The 16,880-nt window shown below is 41.9% G+C and overlaps 1 protein-coding gene across 2 annotated transcripts in view; it reads left to right on the top strand.

Annotated features, from left to right (window-relative positions):
- Window positions 1–16,880, top strand: part of CTNNA3 (catenin alpha 3) — a 397,084-nt gene that overhangs the window by 64,907 nt on the left and 315,297 nt on the right. For both annotated transcript variants that reach the window (XM_058841820.1, XM_058841819.1), the window contains exons 6-7: window positions 11,044–11,307; window positions 15,902–16,105. In XM_058841820.1, coding sequence (XP_058697803.1) covers window positions 11,044–11,307; window positions 15,902–16,105 — 468 coding nt within the window. The remainder of the gene's footprint in view (window positions 1–11,043; window positions 11,308–15,901; window positions 16,106–16,880) is intronic.

Here is a 16,880-nt window from a genome sequence, read left to right as displayed (position 1 = left end):
ATGCACAACTCATCTCACATTCCTAACAGAAGAAATTTATATTAGAAATGTTGGAACTTTTTCCCTGAGCAAGAATAATGTCTTCAATATTGTGCAAAAATTGACTATTATAATGAAATACAAAAGATTTGTTCCCTTTCAGGTGGCAGTTATGCTTCTTAGTTTTGAAGATCAGGTCTCTGAAGGATTACACTTTTTAAAAATTCTGTTCACTTTTCAGAAACGATGTTCTAATAATAATCTAAAAGGTAAATTGATTAGATAGTCATTGAGTGTGATTTATCATTTTAACAGTGAAGTATTGTCTTATGAAAAAAGTTTTAATGCTGCATTAATATGTCACAAGAATGATCTAGAAGAAAGGAAACATTTCAGAAAGGTTATTTTTATGTTAAATAAACTTTCCAAGACAAAAGAACTCTACTGCAGTTTTTATATAAATGGAATTCAGAGTCCTGAAACTATAAGATGATATGTCTCAGCAAGCCGGGAAATTACAACACTCATCCAGAATTGTAAGTGAAAAGCACTATAGATACTTGTAAGCCTTGGAATTTGTGAGTGTGCTGCAAACAAAAGACTTGAGATTGTAATGAGAGGAAAGTAATTACATTAAAACTAATTGGGCAATACTTAGCTAGTCAATGAAAGAAATGTCTAAGTCAACTCTTAAATGAGTAGATCCAGAAATATAAAAGAAGATGCTGTTGATGTTTATGTTGTGGTCATTTACTCACATTGTTTGCAAAGGCTTATGGAGTACTTCCCACTTGGCTTGAGAGGATTTTTGATCAAATCTGTGTTTAATCAAATTGTAAGTGACACTGGAAAACTGTGGGATCATTGGTAACATGGGATTCATCTCAGAGGAGTGGCTGCTCGTGAGAAGCTCACAGTAGCACAAAGTCCTGATGCTTTGCTGGACATATGAAGCTAAGTTTCTGTATGATATGTGAAAAAAATAAGTATTTAAGTCCTGCATGTGAGAAATTATTTGGTCTTGGGAAATCTGGTACTGCACAGACTGATTTTCTTAGCCTCATCTTGCTAATAGGGCCTTCCTAGATGAAATCTAAGGAGTCTGATCTAAGGTTATTCTCTGGCAGTAGTTCCAGTGCTGGGTGCTGGTCTCTGTTCCCATCTACCAAATGTTGTTTTCTTCTTTGACACACAGCTGGAGAGACAAAAGGAGTCTTGTGCAGAGGGAAATGGGACAGAGAAACGGAGCTTTCCTTGTTCTGTGACTTGGGGATATTGGAATGCCTTTCTCCTCCTGGTCAGGAGGGGCTGCTGTGCTCACCTGTCAAATCCCATTCCCTGAGATCATCTCAGGCTGCCCAAGGCACGATGGCCACGTGTCCTGCTGTGCCATACCTGCTGTTCCTTCTGCTTGGTGCCTTAGAGGAATCCCCAGCCTCTCCTTCCTTTAGCATTCCTGCTCTGTAACTTACTTTTCCATCCCTGTTTTCCTCCTCCTCAGTCTCTTCTCTACAAGTATTTTCCCCCTCAATTGTTGGTTCATCTAACATGATGGGATGCCAGGTGTGACAGTCAGTCTCTTCTTCTCAAGAGTGTGTGAAGAAGGTGTGAGGGTTGGAGAAATCCCTTTTTCAGGCAGTGTGTGGTGAGAGTGAAGAAGAAGCTGGTGCTGTGTGATGTGCCCAGGTCAGTGTGGAGCCTTTTCTCACCCAAGCCCAGCAGGGAGGGTGCTGTGCACAGAGCTGCAGGTGAGGGCTGAGAAATGTCCCTGCTTTGGTGGGATGCAGCAAGAAAAAATAAAAGAGCCTACAGACAGCAAGCCATCAGGCCTTCAAAGACTTCAACATGGCAATTACAGAGAATTGCTTTAATTCTGTACAGTTTTGCTTTATTTCTGTGCGAAATAGCCGAGCTTTGCACCGAGTGACTAATTGGAAGAATAGTACGTGATTGCTTCAATACCATGGTTTATAATTAGTAGGGAGGAATAACTTGCTTTCTTAAAGAAGAGTTTTTAAAACCAATTTAGAGAAAATTGCTTTTTCACATTGAATTTGTGACAGTGTTCAAGTTAAGAAGTATTCTCAGTTGGACAAAACAAATAGGGAAGAGCTGGGGATGCTGTTTCTGCTCCTCCACCTTGTGCATCCTGTCAGAGCAGGACCCTGGAGCCGGAGTTTCCTTCTCTCTGACCATCACTGTAGTGTTTTGTGCTTTATATTTATTGTTGCTATTTCAACTTTATGTGATATTCAAGGAAGCAAATCTTAAATCAGTTGTTCCAAAAAAAAACCCACAAAAAGGGTATTTTCTCCAGAAAATACTGCTCAGGCTTTATTCACATGGGGAGAATGCTTTCCTTAGCCTTTAACCTGAAAGTGCTTGAACCCATATTTTCTCTGAACAAAAAGCCCCCCATCAAATAAAGAAAATTCAACAGTCTTTATCAAAGATCTGATGTGAGAAGTTTCAGCCTAACCTATTAACTTGTCAAAATTAGGATCAGGTGAAAGCAGGGGTTTTGTAATGGAAAATGTTACACAAGCCAGTGCAAAGTAAGCCAAGTTTCTTTTTCAGACTTAATTTCTCACCTGCAATTTTTTCTTTACTTTCACCAAACTTAACTGGAATTTGAAGTTCTATGTGGAGAGGGGATGGAGGAGAAATCTATGAAAATAATGCCATGTGGAATAATACTTACAAACCGGTTTCCTGGTTTGTTTTTAGTGTTGTGTGTCTGACACAGGGGTAAGGCTGAGTTCTGACCTGTTTGAAGGGCTTTCATGTGACTGAACCCCTGACAGGGCATTCAGTTTAGGAAAATGGAAATTATGTATTGAAACTTCTGACTTTCTGTAACAAAAATTGCAAACAAAAACTGGTATTTCAGACCAGTTTAAGTCAGTTGGATTTTCTTCATGGGACTTGAACACCTTATTTTTTATATTGAACGCTGTTTAGAGATCAAGAAAACAGCATTTACCAACCTTACTGCTACATAAAAAATGCACCTTGGGGAGACCTGAAAGTCATTGAGTCAATTAAACTGTAAAAATTGGGTCAGTTCAACTATAAAAGTTTGAAGCTGACTTACAATTTAAATTGGAGGTTTAACAGACAGTAATCTCTTAAGGTAAAATAAATGTACCAGGCAATGCAGTCCCATACTGATTGCAGTCCTGGAGCTGTTTGTAATGTCTTCAGCAAAACACAATCCCTGTGCTTCCATGGATTTTGAAATTACTTTAATAAGGATATTAATAGAGATTGTGGTGTGTGTTTATTTTTATAAAAACAACTGTTGCAGTGTCTATTGTCTGGAAAAAGTCACAAGTTTTCCCCCTTTGCTGGTGTGTGTCTGCAGGCTGATGGGAGGTACTTAGTGAAAAATTCAGGTCTGGTTCATCCCTTAGCAATCCCTTGTTTGGTGCCCACTAATTTACAACCATTTATAGCTCTTGAATGAATTTGGGACCCAAAACTTCGAAATGTTTCCATAAAATGAATGGCATTGTGCAGTTTTTAGATTCTGGTTACAGTTTATCCCACTTTCATAGTTACTGTTACGTATTTATAGTATATTTATGTATGTAGTTTATATATATTTATATATAACATATTTAATAGAGGATACTGGATCAAACTCTGGGGCTGCTCACACTGTGCTGTGAAGGGGATGCAAAATCCTCTGGGTTTGTGTGGTTTATGCCTGCTATGTGGAATAACCAATCTCATCAGAGTACTGCCCTTTTCTCATCTCCTCAAAGCATTTGCTATGTAAAACACAAGCTAGTCCTTAACTTGTTACATGTTTATTTTATCAAACTCTTTTGGTGTTTATGCTTTTTGAATTTAGTTTAACAGTGGTAAGAATTAAATGGTCTTCTGCATTGATGTGCCACCAGGGAAGATGAACAAAATTCCTAATCTAAATGGAATCTAGGTAAGGATAATTTCTAATTTTAATAGGAACATTAAAAGGAAGAAATCAAGTTCTGTATTTGCAGCATTTCTTGACAGATACTGATGCTATAAATTATACAGTTGTTCTTCCTCTGTATGGATTTTGTAGTACCCACAGCAATTTATAGGTCTAGAGTGCAGCTGCTGGAAGTCATTTATTCTCAGTTCTGTATTAAATCTATCACATATAATGCATTAACATTCAGTTCAGAGCTCAAGGGCTTATGGCTGCTTCTTTCTTTCTCTGAATTTCTGTCCTGGAAGTGTTTGCAAGGTATACAGAAAACAAAATTTAAAAACCTAAATTGATATACAGGAAAAAAAAAAGGGGGGGCGGGGGGGATTGTCCATGATAAATACTTGAAACCAGCTCATTTTGCAGTTTCAGCTGAGCAGTGAAAACAAACCCTGCTGTTAACATTGCTGAAATTGGTAATGCTAATAAGCTTGTTTTGATGGATTAGCACTTCAGTCCTGTTTGCTTGAGTGACGCTCTTTACACGCGTCACTCGGACGTGTCTGCAAGTTAGAGAAGCTTAATCTTCCCTGCAGTTGGGTTTGGGTGCATCTGAGGCACCATTCACTGCAGTCAGCTGGTTTTAGCTCTGGGTTTTTTTAATTAGAAAAAATTGAAGTACATGCCTTTAAATTCTGGAATTATAATTAGTATTAAAAATTAATATTAAAAAGGGTTAAACTGTACCTGGAGTTTGTCAGCAGAATAGGGGCAAAGGGCATGAAGATTTGTGGAGTATATAACTTGTGAGGAAAGAGCAGGTGGAACTGCCTGATATGAGTCCTGTACCTGTTTATTGTAAATGATTTCCCATCTTTCATAATAAGATAATAAATGTAGGAAAACCAGAACCATGTTCTGCTTGAAATGAGGAGGAACTTGTACCTGGGGGAACTTGAGCTGATTTGTTGGAGGAGAGATCCTGAACTCCTGTGGCAGATGTGGTATGTTCTGGCATGATCACCTCTATGAAAAGAGAACAGGTTAATGTGGAAGCGGTGTTTGTTGAAGTGTATCAGTGAAAGTGCTTGAGGACCCTGTATGAAGTGATCTGCCAGCAGTAATAATTTACTTAGGCTGTTTCTAAGTAGCCTAATACCACTAAGGCAGAGAATGAAACGAATTTTCAATACAATAAACATCCCCAAATCCCTTCTAATTTTAAAACCTCAGAAAAGAAACAAGTAAAATAATCAAGTATGGTATTATAAAAGTTTAATAAAACTGGGAAAAAACAATTGTGGATGAATGTCATTCTGCTGCATTTTTCAGTGAGTCATCTTCCATTGAAAAAAGTCCAAGCCAGAACATTTCCAGAAAGCTTTAACAGCTTAGTTAAAACTTCCAGATGTGATGAGACCTTCTGGAGGTTCCTACCTCCTGAGCCCTCTCCTTGATGAATGGTTCCTGCTTTAGTTCTAGGCAAGCTCACTGGTGACAAATGTGACTGTAGCTGTACTAGGTGAAAACCTTTGTGAGCTAATAGATTAATTCTTATAGGGAAGAAATTGCTTTGCCACCTTTCCAAATCAGCTACTTCATCTAGGAAGACTGCAAGTTAACAGCAGGGTATTGGAGTGCAGGGACCAGATCCTGAAATAGCAGATAGAGAGGTGACAGCAAGCATTGCTCCATCATCAATAACTGGGCTAGAAGTTGCCAGAGCATGGGGGAGACAGAATACTGTGCAGTAGTTGCAATCTGATGCAACCAAATCATCGAAAGAAACTGCATCTTTCCCTGTCTGAACAACAAATTCCTGGAAAACATTAATAAATTGCAGGAGCAGGGGTGTTAAGCAGTCATGGCTTTGTATAAGATAACTTTGCTGCTCTCTGGTGTTATATATCACACCTGTCAGAGGAATAATGAATAAGTGTGGATACAGAGAGCAAGTTCTGCTGGGAACCACGGTCCTGGGAATCCCTTCCCTGCTTGCTCTCGGTAATCATCTCAAATAATCTGGTTTTATAAAGGCTTCTGAGAGAGAGACTGAGGGGGTTACTGAAGGCATGGGTTTATGGTAATATGGATGCAAACAAGCTCTGCCTGCAGTTTTGTCCGTACCGAGTCTGTATTTTGTGTGTGTGTGTGTGGTGTTTCTGTGCTCTATAGATGCTACAGTGCTGTGACACCATGAGACACTGAGAGCTGCCAATCATTTCTCAGGTCAGAAAAAATGAGTTTAAAGGCCAGGTAAGACTTTTTTATTAGAAGTTAGCTTGGAATTCCTCACAGTCAGGCATGCACTATGATCATGCTCGGTAAGGATAGGCTGAGTGGTGTTGAGCTCACTGTGAATGCATGTAAGGGAGCCTTTGGTGCTCAGTGCAGTTCAGCTCTATCATCCAGTGGTGTTTCATTTGTGCTAACAAAGCTTTATTCTGCCAGCTGTTATCCCCAATGTTTGTTTGTGTCTCTTTTTTGTGTGGTTACGATCACTTGTCTGTGTAATTTGTTCAGATGTAGTTAAAAGCCTCACATGGAGGAAAGGGGCCACCAGGTCATGCTGTTTGTAGCTTTGCAAATGAAGTGTTTTGTAGAGCAGGCAGGGCCAGGTTGATGATGGAGCTGACTCCAGATGATCCCTGCTGATGGTAAATGCTTACCTGGAGACGGTTCTGTGGGGTGCAGCCATGCCCAGCTGCTCCCCGAGGCAGGGCATCCCTGGGCAGACATGGGCAGGAGCCGGGCAGTGCCGGCTGTGGCAGCCAGGCTCAGCCCAGCCAGCTCCACAGGAAGCTCGGTGGCCATGGGGCAGCCCTGAGGTGGGCTCTGAGGTCAGGCTGTGAGCAGATGAGAGCCCCGTGCTGACTCACAGTGCCATGCTCACAGCTCAGACTGGCAGAGCTGTGCTGAGCCGCAGCCTGGCACCCCTGTGGCTCGGAATGGGACTGAAGGTGCCAGGTGTGTGGAACTGGGGCTGCAGGGCCCGGGCTGAGTGTGGCTGCAGCTCCCAGCTGAGGCTGGGCAGAGTCCTGAGCGGTGTGAGCTCCAGCATCTGTGTGAGCTCCAGCATCTGTGTGAGCTCCAGCAGCGGTGTGAGCTCCAGCACTCCAGCGCCAGTGTGAGCTCCAGCATCGGTGTGAGCTCCAGCATCTGTGTGAGCTCCAGCATCTGTGTGAGCTCCAGCACCGGTGTGAGCTCCAGCATCGGTGTGAGCTCCAGCATCTGTGTGAGCTCCAGCATCTGTGTGAGCTCCAGCACCGGTGTGAGCTCCAGCATCTGTGTGAGCTCCAGCATCTGTGTGAGCTCCAGCACCGGTGTGAGCTCCAGCACCGGTGTGAGCTCCAGCATCTGTGTGAGCTCCAGCATCGGTGTGAGCTCCAGCGCCAGTGTGAGCTCCAGCATCTGTGTGAGCTCCAGCACCGGTGTGAGCTCCAGCATCTGTGTGAGCTCCAGCATCGGTGTGAGCTCCAGCACCGGTGTGAGCTCCAGCATCTGTGTGAGCTCCAGCATCTGTGTGAGCTCCAGCATCTGTGTGAGCTCCAGCACCGGTGTGAGCTCCAGCATCGGTGTGAGCTCCAGCATCTGTGTGAGCTCCAGCATCTGTGTGAGCTCCAGCATCTGTGTGAGCTCCAGCACCGGTGTGAGCTCCAGCATCTGTGTGAGCTCCAGCATCTGTGTGAGCTCCAGCACCGGTGTGAGCTCCAGCACCGGTGTGAGCTCCAGCATCTGTGTGAGCTCCAGCATCGGTGTGAGCTCCAGCGCCAGTGTGAGCTCCAGCATCTGTGTGAGCTCCAGCACCGGGGTGAGCTCCAGCATCTGTGTGAGCTCCAGCATCGGTGTGAGCTCCAGCACCGGTGTGAGCTCCAGCGCCAGTGTGAGCTCCAGCACTCCAGCATCGGTGTGAGCTCCAGCACTCCAGCAGTGGTGTGAGCTCCAGCACTCCAGCAGTGGTGTGAGCTCCAGCACCGATGTGAGCAGCGCTCCTCGGCAGAACTGACACAGCACGGGGACAGCCCCCGCCAGTGTCGCCCCCCGATCATCTTCACTTGCTTTTGTCGGTGAGATGCTTTCTTCCACTGAAAAGGACAACACAATACTTAGGAAATATGTCATCTGGAGCCTTGCCCAGATGAGCAGTGCATGAATGCACTTGGAAGAGTTTGAGCTTTGTTATGGTCTTTGAATCAGCAGCTACGCATGATTTGGCAGTCACTTCTGATTGAAAGCTGAATGCTAAAACTCAGGTTTAAGCTGTGATAAAAACTACTGCTTTTGTCCCCTATTTCTGTAGTAGTATGAGACTGTGGGGGTTAGTATGCCTGTGTTTTCCCTGGATACAGAGCTCGGGTTGGTAACACCTGGCTCTGCAGAGAGCAGCCTGGCTACTGCAGTGTGCTTTGAAACTACAGCTGGTGCAAAACACAGCAGCGTGATTTGGACCCATGGTGATGCCAGCCCCTGTGAGCTGTGCTGATGGGAATGCTCAGTGAACAGGAGCTGGATTGGGCTGTCCTTAGAAACCTTAAACCTTATATGGGATAAAGAACAGATTTCTTTTTTCCTCCTTTTTTTGCTCCTTATTGAAGTAGTGTAATCAAAGCTTAACAATGAAGGTAGTTTTCAAGTTCTTGAAAGTCTTCTTGTCCATTCACTGGGTTAAGCTGGAACAATCCACAGCTGGGAATCTCTGATTATCCATTTATTTTCCATTCTTGTCGTGGACAACCAGATATAAGGAAGACACAGAAGTATGTCCTGGAAGGACTGGGACAGCAGCCTGGGGAAATGTTACTGTAGTGGGTCTCTTGGATTGGCAGGGGTTGGAGATGGGATTATCTTTAATCTCAGCTGGTCTCACATGACTTAACTGATTTAGTGTGGAAAAACACATGCTAGAAGAAAAAAAGAAGTTGGAATAAGAAGAAAGTGCTAAACCATGAAGAAAAAAAAAATAGCCTGAAGTGCAGTAAAGTAGCTGCAGAACATTTGTGAGCAAATATTTGTCTACAAATACCTGTGAACTGCAGGTATTTGTAGAGACTAACTTCCTCCCTCAAAGAACTAGTTTATTGTTCTGATAATCCACATATGCATAGCTTTGATAGCAAATTCACTCAATCTCAGGGTGTTTTTTTGGTCCATTTATGCAAAAGATCAGACTAAGATTATCAGATGTTTCTTCTTTTTCACACAAAAAATCTCAGGGAATAAATTCTTCCTCAATATGGAAAGGAGTAATGGCTCTACAGCTTCTTTGGGGGTTCTTCAAGCTCACAGCTAAACAACAAAGTGATGAATTTCATGGGTCTGAGCTTTTATTTTATTTTAACATGTTACTGAACAAAACTGGGGCTCTTTGTAGGAGAATTTATCTATGCCATGACTCTGAATCTCTCCACAGTACTGTGTGAAACAAAAACATTAACTTACTGAAGCTTTGCAGACTTTGTTACTGACTGCTGGCACTGGCTTTGTGCTTCTGGCTTACCAGTTTTGGTTTTCTTGTGAACCCCTCAGCCCTGGTTAGACAGTACTGTATTACAGGGAAAAACGATTTTTAAAGGCTTTTGGGTTTGGTTTGCCTGTGATGTGGCAAAGTAAGAAATGGTTAATAATAGAAGCCAGTTAGGCTGAAGTGTTAGAGCATTGACTTCCCATTGCATCTCTGGGTCTGTGGCTTCCTTGTAGCACAGGAGAAAAGAGGGCAGTCTGCTGTCTTGTAATAATTGCAGGAAAGATAGATTCGCTAATTAGAGCCAGAGTTGGTGTTTAAATAGCATTTCTTTTCTGAACAAGGCCCCAGTGCACTGGACAAATCACAGCTGCTTCACTGAGGTTGGAGATGCAGTAGTATTTGGCTTTGAACACACTGGGCAATAAAATCATTCATGCACAGTGGTGATTCATTTATATATTTGTTTATTAAAAATTTAAAAACACGTTACGTGTTAATACACTCAAGAAAACAGTTTTCTGATTCACATGATCAGTTGGTTAAACTGTTGTCTACTCCTGCTTAAGACTACATCTCTTTCATTTGCTTTGCTTTTGGTTTTTTGTTACTGTATCCCCAAGATTTCCAAGTTAGCCTGAGGAAGTAAGATGCAATCCTATGTCCAAAGCATATCTTGGAGTAAATGAGATTTTAAAAATACAGGACTGGTTCATTTACTATCAAATGCTCTTCAGCCATAAACTTAAAAACTTGATGCAGTGAGAAGTGGTTACTGTGATGCTTTTGTAAATAATGCATATAGAGCCTGATGCAATGCAAAGGAAAATAATTAGACTTCAGATCGCCTGTGGGCAGGCTGTGAGAAGTTTTGTATGCATTTACTTGTTCATTCTTCATTGTGCCTCTTCTCATCATTTGAATCTGGTGCCACAGGCTCAGATGTGCTATTTTCCCTTTTTTTATTTTCCCCTGAATTTAACTGTCTCCTTCACCCGAGCCATTTCATAAATATCTATCAGTTTTCTTTTCAGAGGGACACGATGCAGGAGAAGCAGGGTAAAATGTCAGTAATAAAATAGGATGAGGTAAGATCCCTGAATGCTTTAAGTGTGTACACAGCAGGGACAGAGGGAAGCAGGCAGTGGCACCTCAAGGTGGCTTCCATGCTTCCCCTTTCCCTGGAGTGCAGGATTGCTATCCCTGACCTGCTGTTCCTTTCTGCAGAGTGCTGGAGACAGAGGCTGCTGGGGCAGGGAAAGCAGCACAGAACATGAACACAGAAATGTGTTCAGATGCAGCCCTTGCAGAGTGCCCTGACTCCTCAGGCACCTCTGTCCTTCTCTGTTGCTGCTGTGAAAAGATGTGGCCAGGAGGGAAAGGCTGCTAATTTCCAGGGCAGCTTCTCAGAGGAAAACTGCTTAAAAACAAACAAAACACAGACAGTTCATGGTGTTGGTTGTAAGACACACTAAAAATTGTGGTTCTTTTACACATACTTTGCTCCTTCCTCATGAGGTAATGATGATTCAATTGTAACTATCCTTACAGTCCATTTTCACAAACTTCGATGAATTTAACTTGATGTTTCCTTAAGCAGAGTAGAGATAGAAATGAAAAAATGTTTATACGTGTCAGTTTTGGAGTGCTTTTGGAAATAAACAGCATGTTCTTTTGCTGACAGGATTTGAAATCTAGCAATCAGCGAGATGAAATTGCTGCAGCACGTGCATCCCTGAAGGAAAATTCTGCTTTCCTACATTCAATATGTTCAGCTTGTTTGGAACATTCAGATGTTGCATCCCTTACAGCCAGCAAGGATTCAATTTGCAATGAAATACAGAATGCTCTCAATGTAATTTCTAATGCTTCCCAAGGAGTTGGAAATAAAATGGAGCAACCTGCATCTCGCACAGCTACTCTTGGAAGTGCACTTGATGAGCTTGAGGTATGTAAATATGTGAGATTACAATATTTTTGGGAAAAAAGCTTTATTTTTTAAAAAATAACTATTGATATCATAAATGATGAGCCTAAAGGCATTAAGGATTGTTGTTCTGCTTAGTCCTAGTCTAAATAGCATCACTTGGAATGATTTGATTGAGAGGAATCTCTTTCCTCAGAGGAGTTTGGAGCTGAGGCTTCATGTGTGTTCAGGGTTTGGCTCCCTTCGGGCCCAGGGCAGAGTTAGCTGCAGTTGTGTCACATCCTGCAGTCAGGGCAGAGCCCAGCAGTTCAGTTCAGTTTGCTCTGCAGTGATTCTCAGCTGGCAGTGCCCACTGCAGCTGCTCCATGCAGGCTGGAGTCCTTGTCTGCAGAATGTGGCACTGGGACCATCCTGTAATTCGTGTCATCGAGCAATTCACAAACCTCATTACATTTGCTGCTTATCATTAAATGAAATGACACAGCCAATATGCTTTCACCACCTCTGCATCCCTGCTCCCATTATCGAAGCAAATACCTGGGGGAAGGCAGCACTTTTTCTATTCCTCATCCAAAGCTTTTCTGTGGAATTTCTCCTTTTTCTCATGCTCTGGCTCCCACCTGTGTCATTTTCCATTGTCCTTCCCCTGTAGGTGAGACCCTGATCCTCATGGGGTGTAACTGATGTAGGCCCAGATCAACAAAAGGAATGAATGTTTCTAAACACAATTACAAATACGGGTGGTTTTGACTGTGAATTCTTGGACTTAGCAGATCTCTGCATCCCAGTGCCAAGACTGTGATACATTTTGAGGAAAATTGATGTTAGGACTGGTGGTAGTAGATTTTTATCTAAAATTTTCAATGGAAAATTAAAGAACTACATTGAAATATGCCACAAATTCTGTAGTGGCAGTTTATTGATCCTCTCAGTCACGCTCAAAGTCAGGTTTTTCCTCCCAAAGGAACAGGCTACAATTGCCCGTTATGTGCCATCCGTTCTTGCTTCTCACAACAGGTTTTGAATTTAAAATTCCTAATCCATTTTCCTTATAAATAGAAGGGAAAAGAAACACGTGAGACTAATACATAACTTGTTACAGTGTAACTGTGAATGACAAATGAGATGCCTTATAAGAGACCCACTATTTACCTGGATTACTTAAAAATTAAAAAAAAAAAAAAGAAATGTCAGAAGGATTGCATTTTTATTATTTATATATTTTTATTTTAATCTTGACTCTATGTAAGCAGCACTATTTAAAAAATGCAATAACATTTATTGCTGTTCTAAAATTTGAAATTTGCGATAATCACAAAATGGGAAAAAATCGCATTTTGAATTGAATTTGTTTTTACTTGGAAATGTAAGAACATAGAAGTCTGACGGTTGTAAAAAGCCATTTGTTTATCAAGTTGTAAATATATTTTTACCTAGGTTACACAAATAGGAATTGAAGCTGTGTGAGTTAGATAAAGCACAATTTATAGAGCGTTTAACTTCTGAAATGATTTTATGAATTAGATGATGACACTTTTCTCGCTTTACAGAAAGTTCCATTGGCTAAGGACCTGAAATAACCTTTGTTCTATCTTCTTGTTGCGAATACAGTGCCATGAAATAGATTGATGCAGTAAATAGTCTGGTGGGAACAAATCTCATTAAATGTTTATAGTGTGGAAATGTATCTCGGAGCTTACCCAACAATCTAGTATCTAGATGTTTTGCAATATCATTCTTCCTTTGCCAGTGCTGGCACCATGAAAGTTATTAAAGATTTATAGGTGAGGAAACCACCAGTAAAATTAGAGCAGCTGACTCTTAAATCAGTAGATTCTCAACAATTCCTCTTAAAGGCTCCCTATAACTGCCGTGTCATTTGTAAATAAACACAAATTTATAACTTTAAAATTTAATTGCATATTAAGATCTGCTAAAAGAGCGTGTTGGGTGCAGGTTATCTAGTGCCTTTCCTTGGGCTTTCATCTTGTGAATGCAAAGAGATTGCTCACAAAATGAGCAGGTCCTGCCCTCCTGAGTCTCTGTCAGCGTGTTCAGCTGCTCTGTGGTCCTTGGCTGACTGTGGCCATTGAGCTGAACAGCTTCATGTGAGACACCAACAGGCTGGAAATCCCTCCAGACTTCACCAAATCCAGCAGAGTCTCTGTGTACCCAGGGGCCCTCCTTTCTTTTCCTGGATCAGACCAGTGAGGGAGAAAACAGGGATCAAATCTCTCCTCTTAAGTGCTCCCTTATGCTTGAGTCTTTAAACCAGTTAAGAATAGCTGACCACTGTTTAGCCTGTTAAATCAAACCCACCAAGAGACTGCTTTGTGAGTCTGGTGTCTTCTCATCGAGTCTTTCCTGTGTAGATGTACTGATGATGAATAAGTGATGAAATTATTTGAAGAATTTTATCTGTAGGGCAGAGTCTAAACTCATATCTTCCTGGCTGTTATTGCCTAGATTTTTTTTTATTCAGAGATGGACCATAGTAGCTTTCTGGCCAGTGCTATTTGTCCTTCTTGCTGTAAACTTTCTCCAAACTGGTTCCCAAAGGAGGACATTTCTGTTTTGGGTCAGCTGAGGTGTGAAGGCAGTCATTTTTCCAGCTGATTGGATAATTTGCTGTGGCCACCAGGTGTGTCTTAGTCTTCCCCAGTCAATGAAGGTGTTTTTTCTGCAGCAGCATTGAGTACCCTGCCTGCCAGGTGTGTTTTGCATTAGGATGGGCACCATATGTGCAGCTTGGCATTGAGGAGGCTGCTTGAGATACAGGAGCTTGAAGGGAAGCTGCTGCTGCCCTGAAGAGTGGCCATGTGGCACAACTTGAGCAGATGTGAGTACCCCACAACACCTTGGTGTTCAGGGCTCTAACAGGAATGAGGGAGGCAGAGTTTCAGATCTCCAACACAAACTTGTCACTCAAGTCTCCGTGCCTCACTGTTTAAGCTTTTGTCTTACACTTTAATACAACACTTTTGTTTCTAGCTTAAGCTAGACAAGCCCTGAAATTGTCCTATTAAATCTAAATTGAAAAAAATTAATTAAAATCCTCCAGTTTACAGTTTGTCTGGCACATACTGGATAAGTGCAGATCAGTTCTGATTACCTAAATTCCACATCAGGGTATCGTTTTCTTGTTTAATATTTGTTCTAAAAGCTTGAAATCACCCATGGATGTGATGTAAGAGGTGAACAGGTGTATGTGGAGTGTAGGTTTGGGGATCAGGACCATAATGACACAATTTCAGATGTTCAGTTACATCAGTGATTACATTTTGAGTTTCTTCAAATGCTGAAGCTCAAATATACTTACTTTGACATTTCATGAAAACCTCATGTTTCCTTTTCTTTCTCTTTCGAATATTTGTTTGCCACCCAAACGTAATTAATTTTATCAAGGCAGAAGAGTTGTCTGCTTTTGTTTACCCTACCTACTGAAAAGCAAAAGGACACTTCAATCTATGTCCTTTGAACACTTTATTTATGTTCTTAAACAAAAGCTGCAGTTTTTCTCTTTGTCTGTTAAAAGTGGCAGCGATGAATTTCTGCCACAGTGTGGGATTGATTAGACTAAAAATCAGCAGAATTAGACTGCTCGTGCAATCTGACTTAACTTTCTCAGCTGTGAGCTGAGCACTGCTGGCTCTGAGTTAAATCCAGTGGTTCTCCTGGTCTCTAAAAGACTGAAGTTTATAGGCACTGAACCCCTGTTTCAAACAAAGCTTGAGCTCTGGTCTGAGACTCTGAATGGCAGAGAGACCAAAACACTGGGTTTGGGTGCAAATGTCCTCTGTGTGTATCCCCACTAGGGAAAAGGGAATCTGCCATGGTCAAAAGTAGTTTGGATGCTTCAGGTGGAAAGGGCTCACGGCACATCTGGGAACCATGATATCACTGCATCTCCTGCAGGTAAAAAACACAGCAGCAGCTCCACTGAACTGACTTTCTTAGCTGTATGTTGGAGTCGGAGATGCAGAGTGTGTGCCCTTGTTTCTGATACTTAGTTCCAGGATTCAAAGAAACACTGAATTTCATATAGCATGAAATTCATGAGCATGTTTTCATGGTGATACATGAGAACAAATGTTAAAGTTAGATAGAAAAAGTGTAAGTGTGTAGATTAGAAAGTTTCTTAAATCACTGGGTGAAAAAGTAGTTTAGAGAACAGGAGACAAAGATGGAGGATTTAGGGTGTTGTCTCTTGTCCTTCTTCTTTCTTCTTCATGTTCTTCTCCTAGGGGTGTTTGGGTAATAGTGAGTGATTGGGTAGAAAATGTCACAGTGCAGCACTCAGGTGTTGGGTCATTGGGTGACTAAGAAAAATAATTTAGTTGGCATCTGTTAATTGGGTAAATGGACATATGAAAGACCTTGAAGAAGATCTTTGTAAGCCATTTTACCCATTTCTATCATAGTGCACATAGCTCCTTGTACCCTGTAATGTTGATAAGAAAAAATAAACAACTGAGACTGAACAAGAGAAAACTGCCTCCCTCTGGTCAATCTTCAGTTCAAAGGGAAAAAGAACCCAAATCCAAAAGTCCTTAACGAGACAGCTTACTTACTCCTCATACTTACTCCTTACTTACTTACTCCTCGTTTTGTGCAGAATTTGATAGCCCTGGATCCTCTGGTGGTGAAGGACGAGAAGGTGAGGCCGTCCCTGGAGCAGCGGCTGGAGGCGATCATCAGCGGCGCGGCGCTGCTGGCCGACTCCTCGTGCACGCGGGACTCGCACCGCGAGCGCATCATCGCCGAGTGCAGCGCCATCCGCCAGGCCCTGCAGCACCTGCTGGCCCAGTACCTCTGCTCCGTGAGTAACCAGCACAGGGCCCTGCTGGGGGCTGCCTCAGCACCTCCTGCTTGGGGACATAAGTGTTCAACCAACAATTAAAGCACGCTTTAGCGTTTCACTGCATGCTCTTTAAAAGGTTGGAAGGGACTCAGTTTGCTGAGAACTTTCTGGAGAAAGTTTTTCCTCCAGAAATCTAAGCAAAAGCTAAATACACGTCCCCAGAATGAGTTGTGTTATATGGTGTATATGAAGTCTGTGGAAAATGCCATACCACAAATAAACTGTACGTGTTTGGGTTATTTTATGCTTGTTGTGAGCTGTCACTGGTTCACAACAGACAATCCTTTATGTGCCAGAAACAAGAATTTCTTCATAATGCCACTTCTAGACTAGAGTTTGAAAATGTAATCTCTGTTCCTGCAGAATGCAATGATTTAAATAATAGTTTTTTAAAAGGTAAGCAATCTGTTAGTGTTGTTTTCAAGTAGGGTGTTGACACCAGAAGAGGAGAAGAGCACCGATTTACAAGTGTTAGAATGACTAAATTGCTATATTGGGAAGACAGGAGTGTTGTGTAAATCCAGAAATCTGGTTGTCTGACATGCTTGGAGCTGTGAGTTGTTAGAAAAGGAACGTAGTTTGCGTTTTGAAAGTGATTTTTCTTTCAGATTCAAAGAATGGATTTGACACTTGTTACGTCTGGCAGGTAAATGTTGAAACAGTGGAGACTCAATACTGTTAATATGGGTACACAATGCTAATCTCATGCTTTTCATCTGTAAACATTTTCTGT

This window comes from Poecile atricapillus, chromosome 6 (genome assembly GCF_030490865.1).
Source record: "Poecile atricapillus isolate bPoeAtr1 chromosome 6, bPoeAtr1.hap1, whole genome shotgun sequence".
In the NCBI taxonomy this organism is placed as follows: domain Eukaryota; kingdom Metazoa; phylum Chordata; class Aves; order Passeriformes; family Paridae; genus Poecile; species Poecile atricapillus.
Note: the sequence above shows the minus strand (reverse complement) of the source record. Positions and strands in the feature narration are given on the sequence as shown.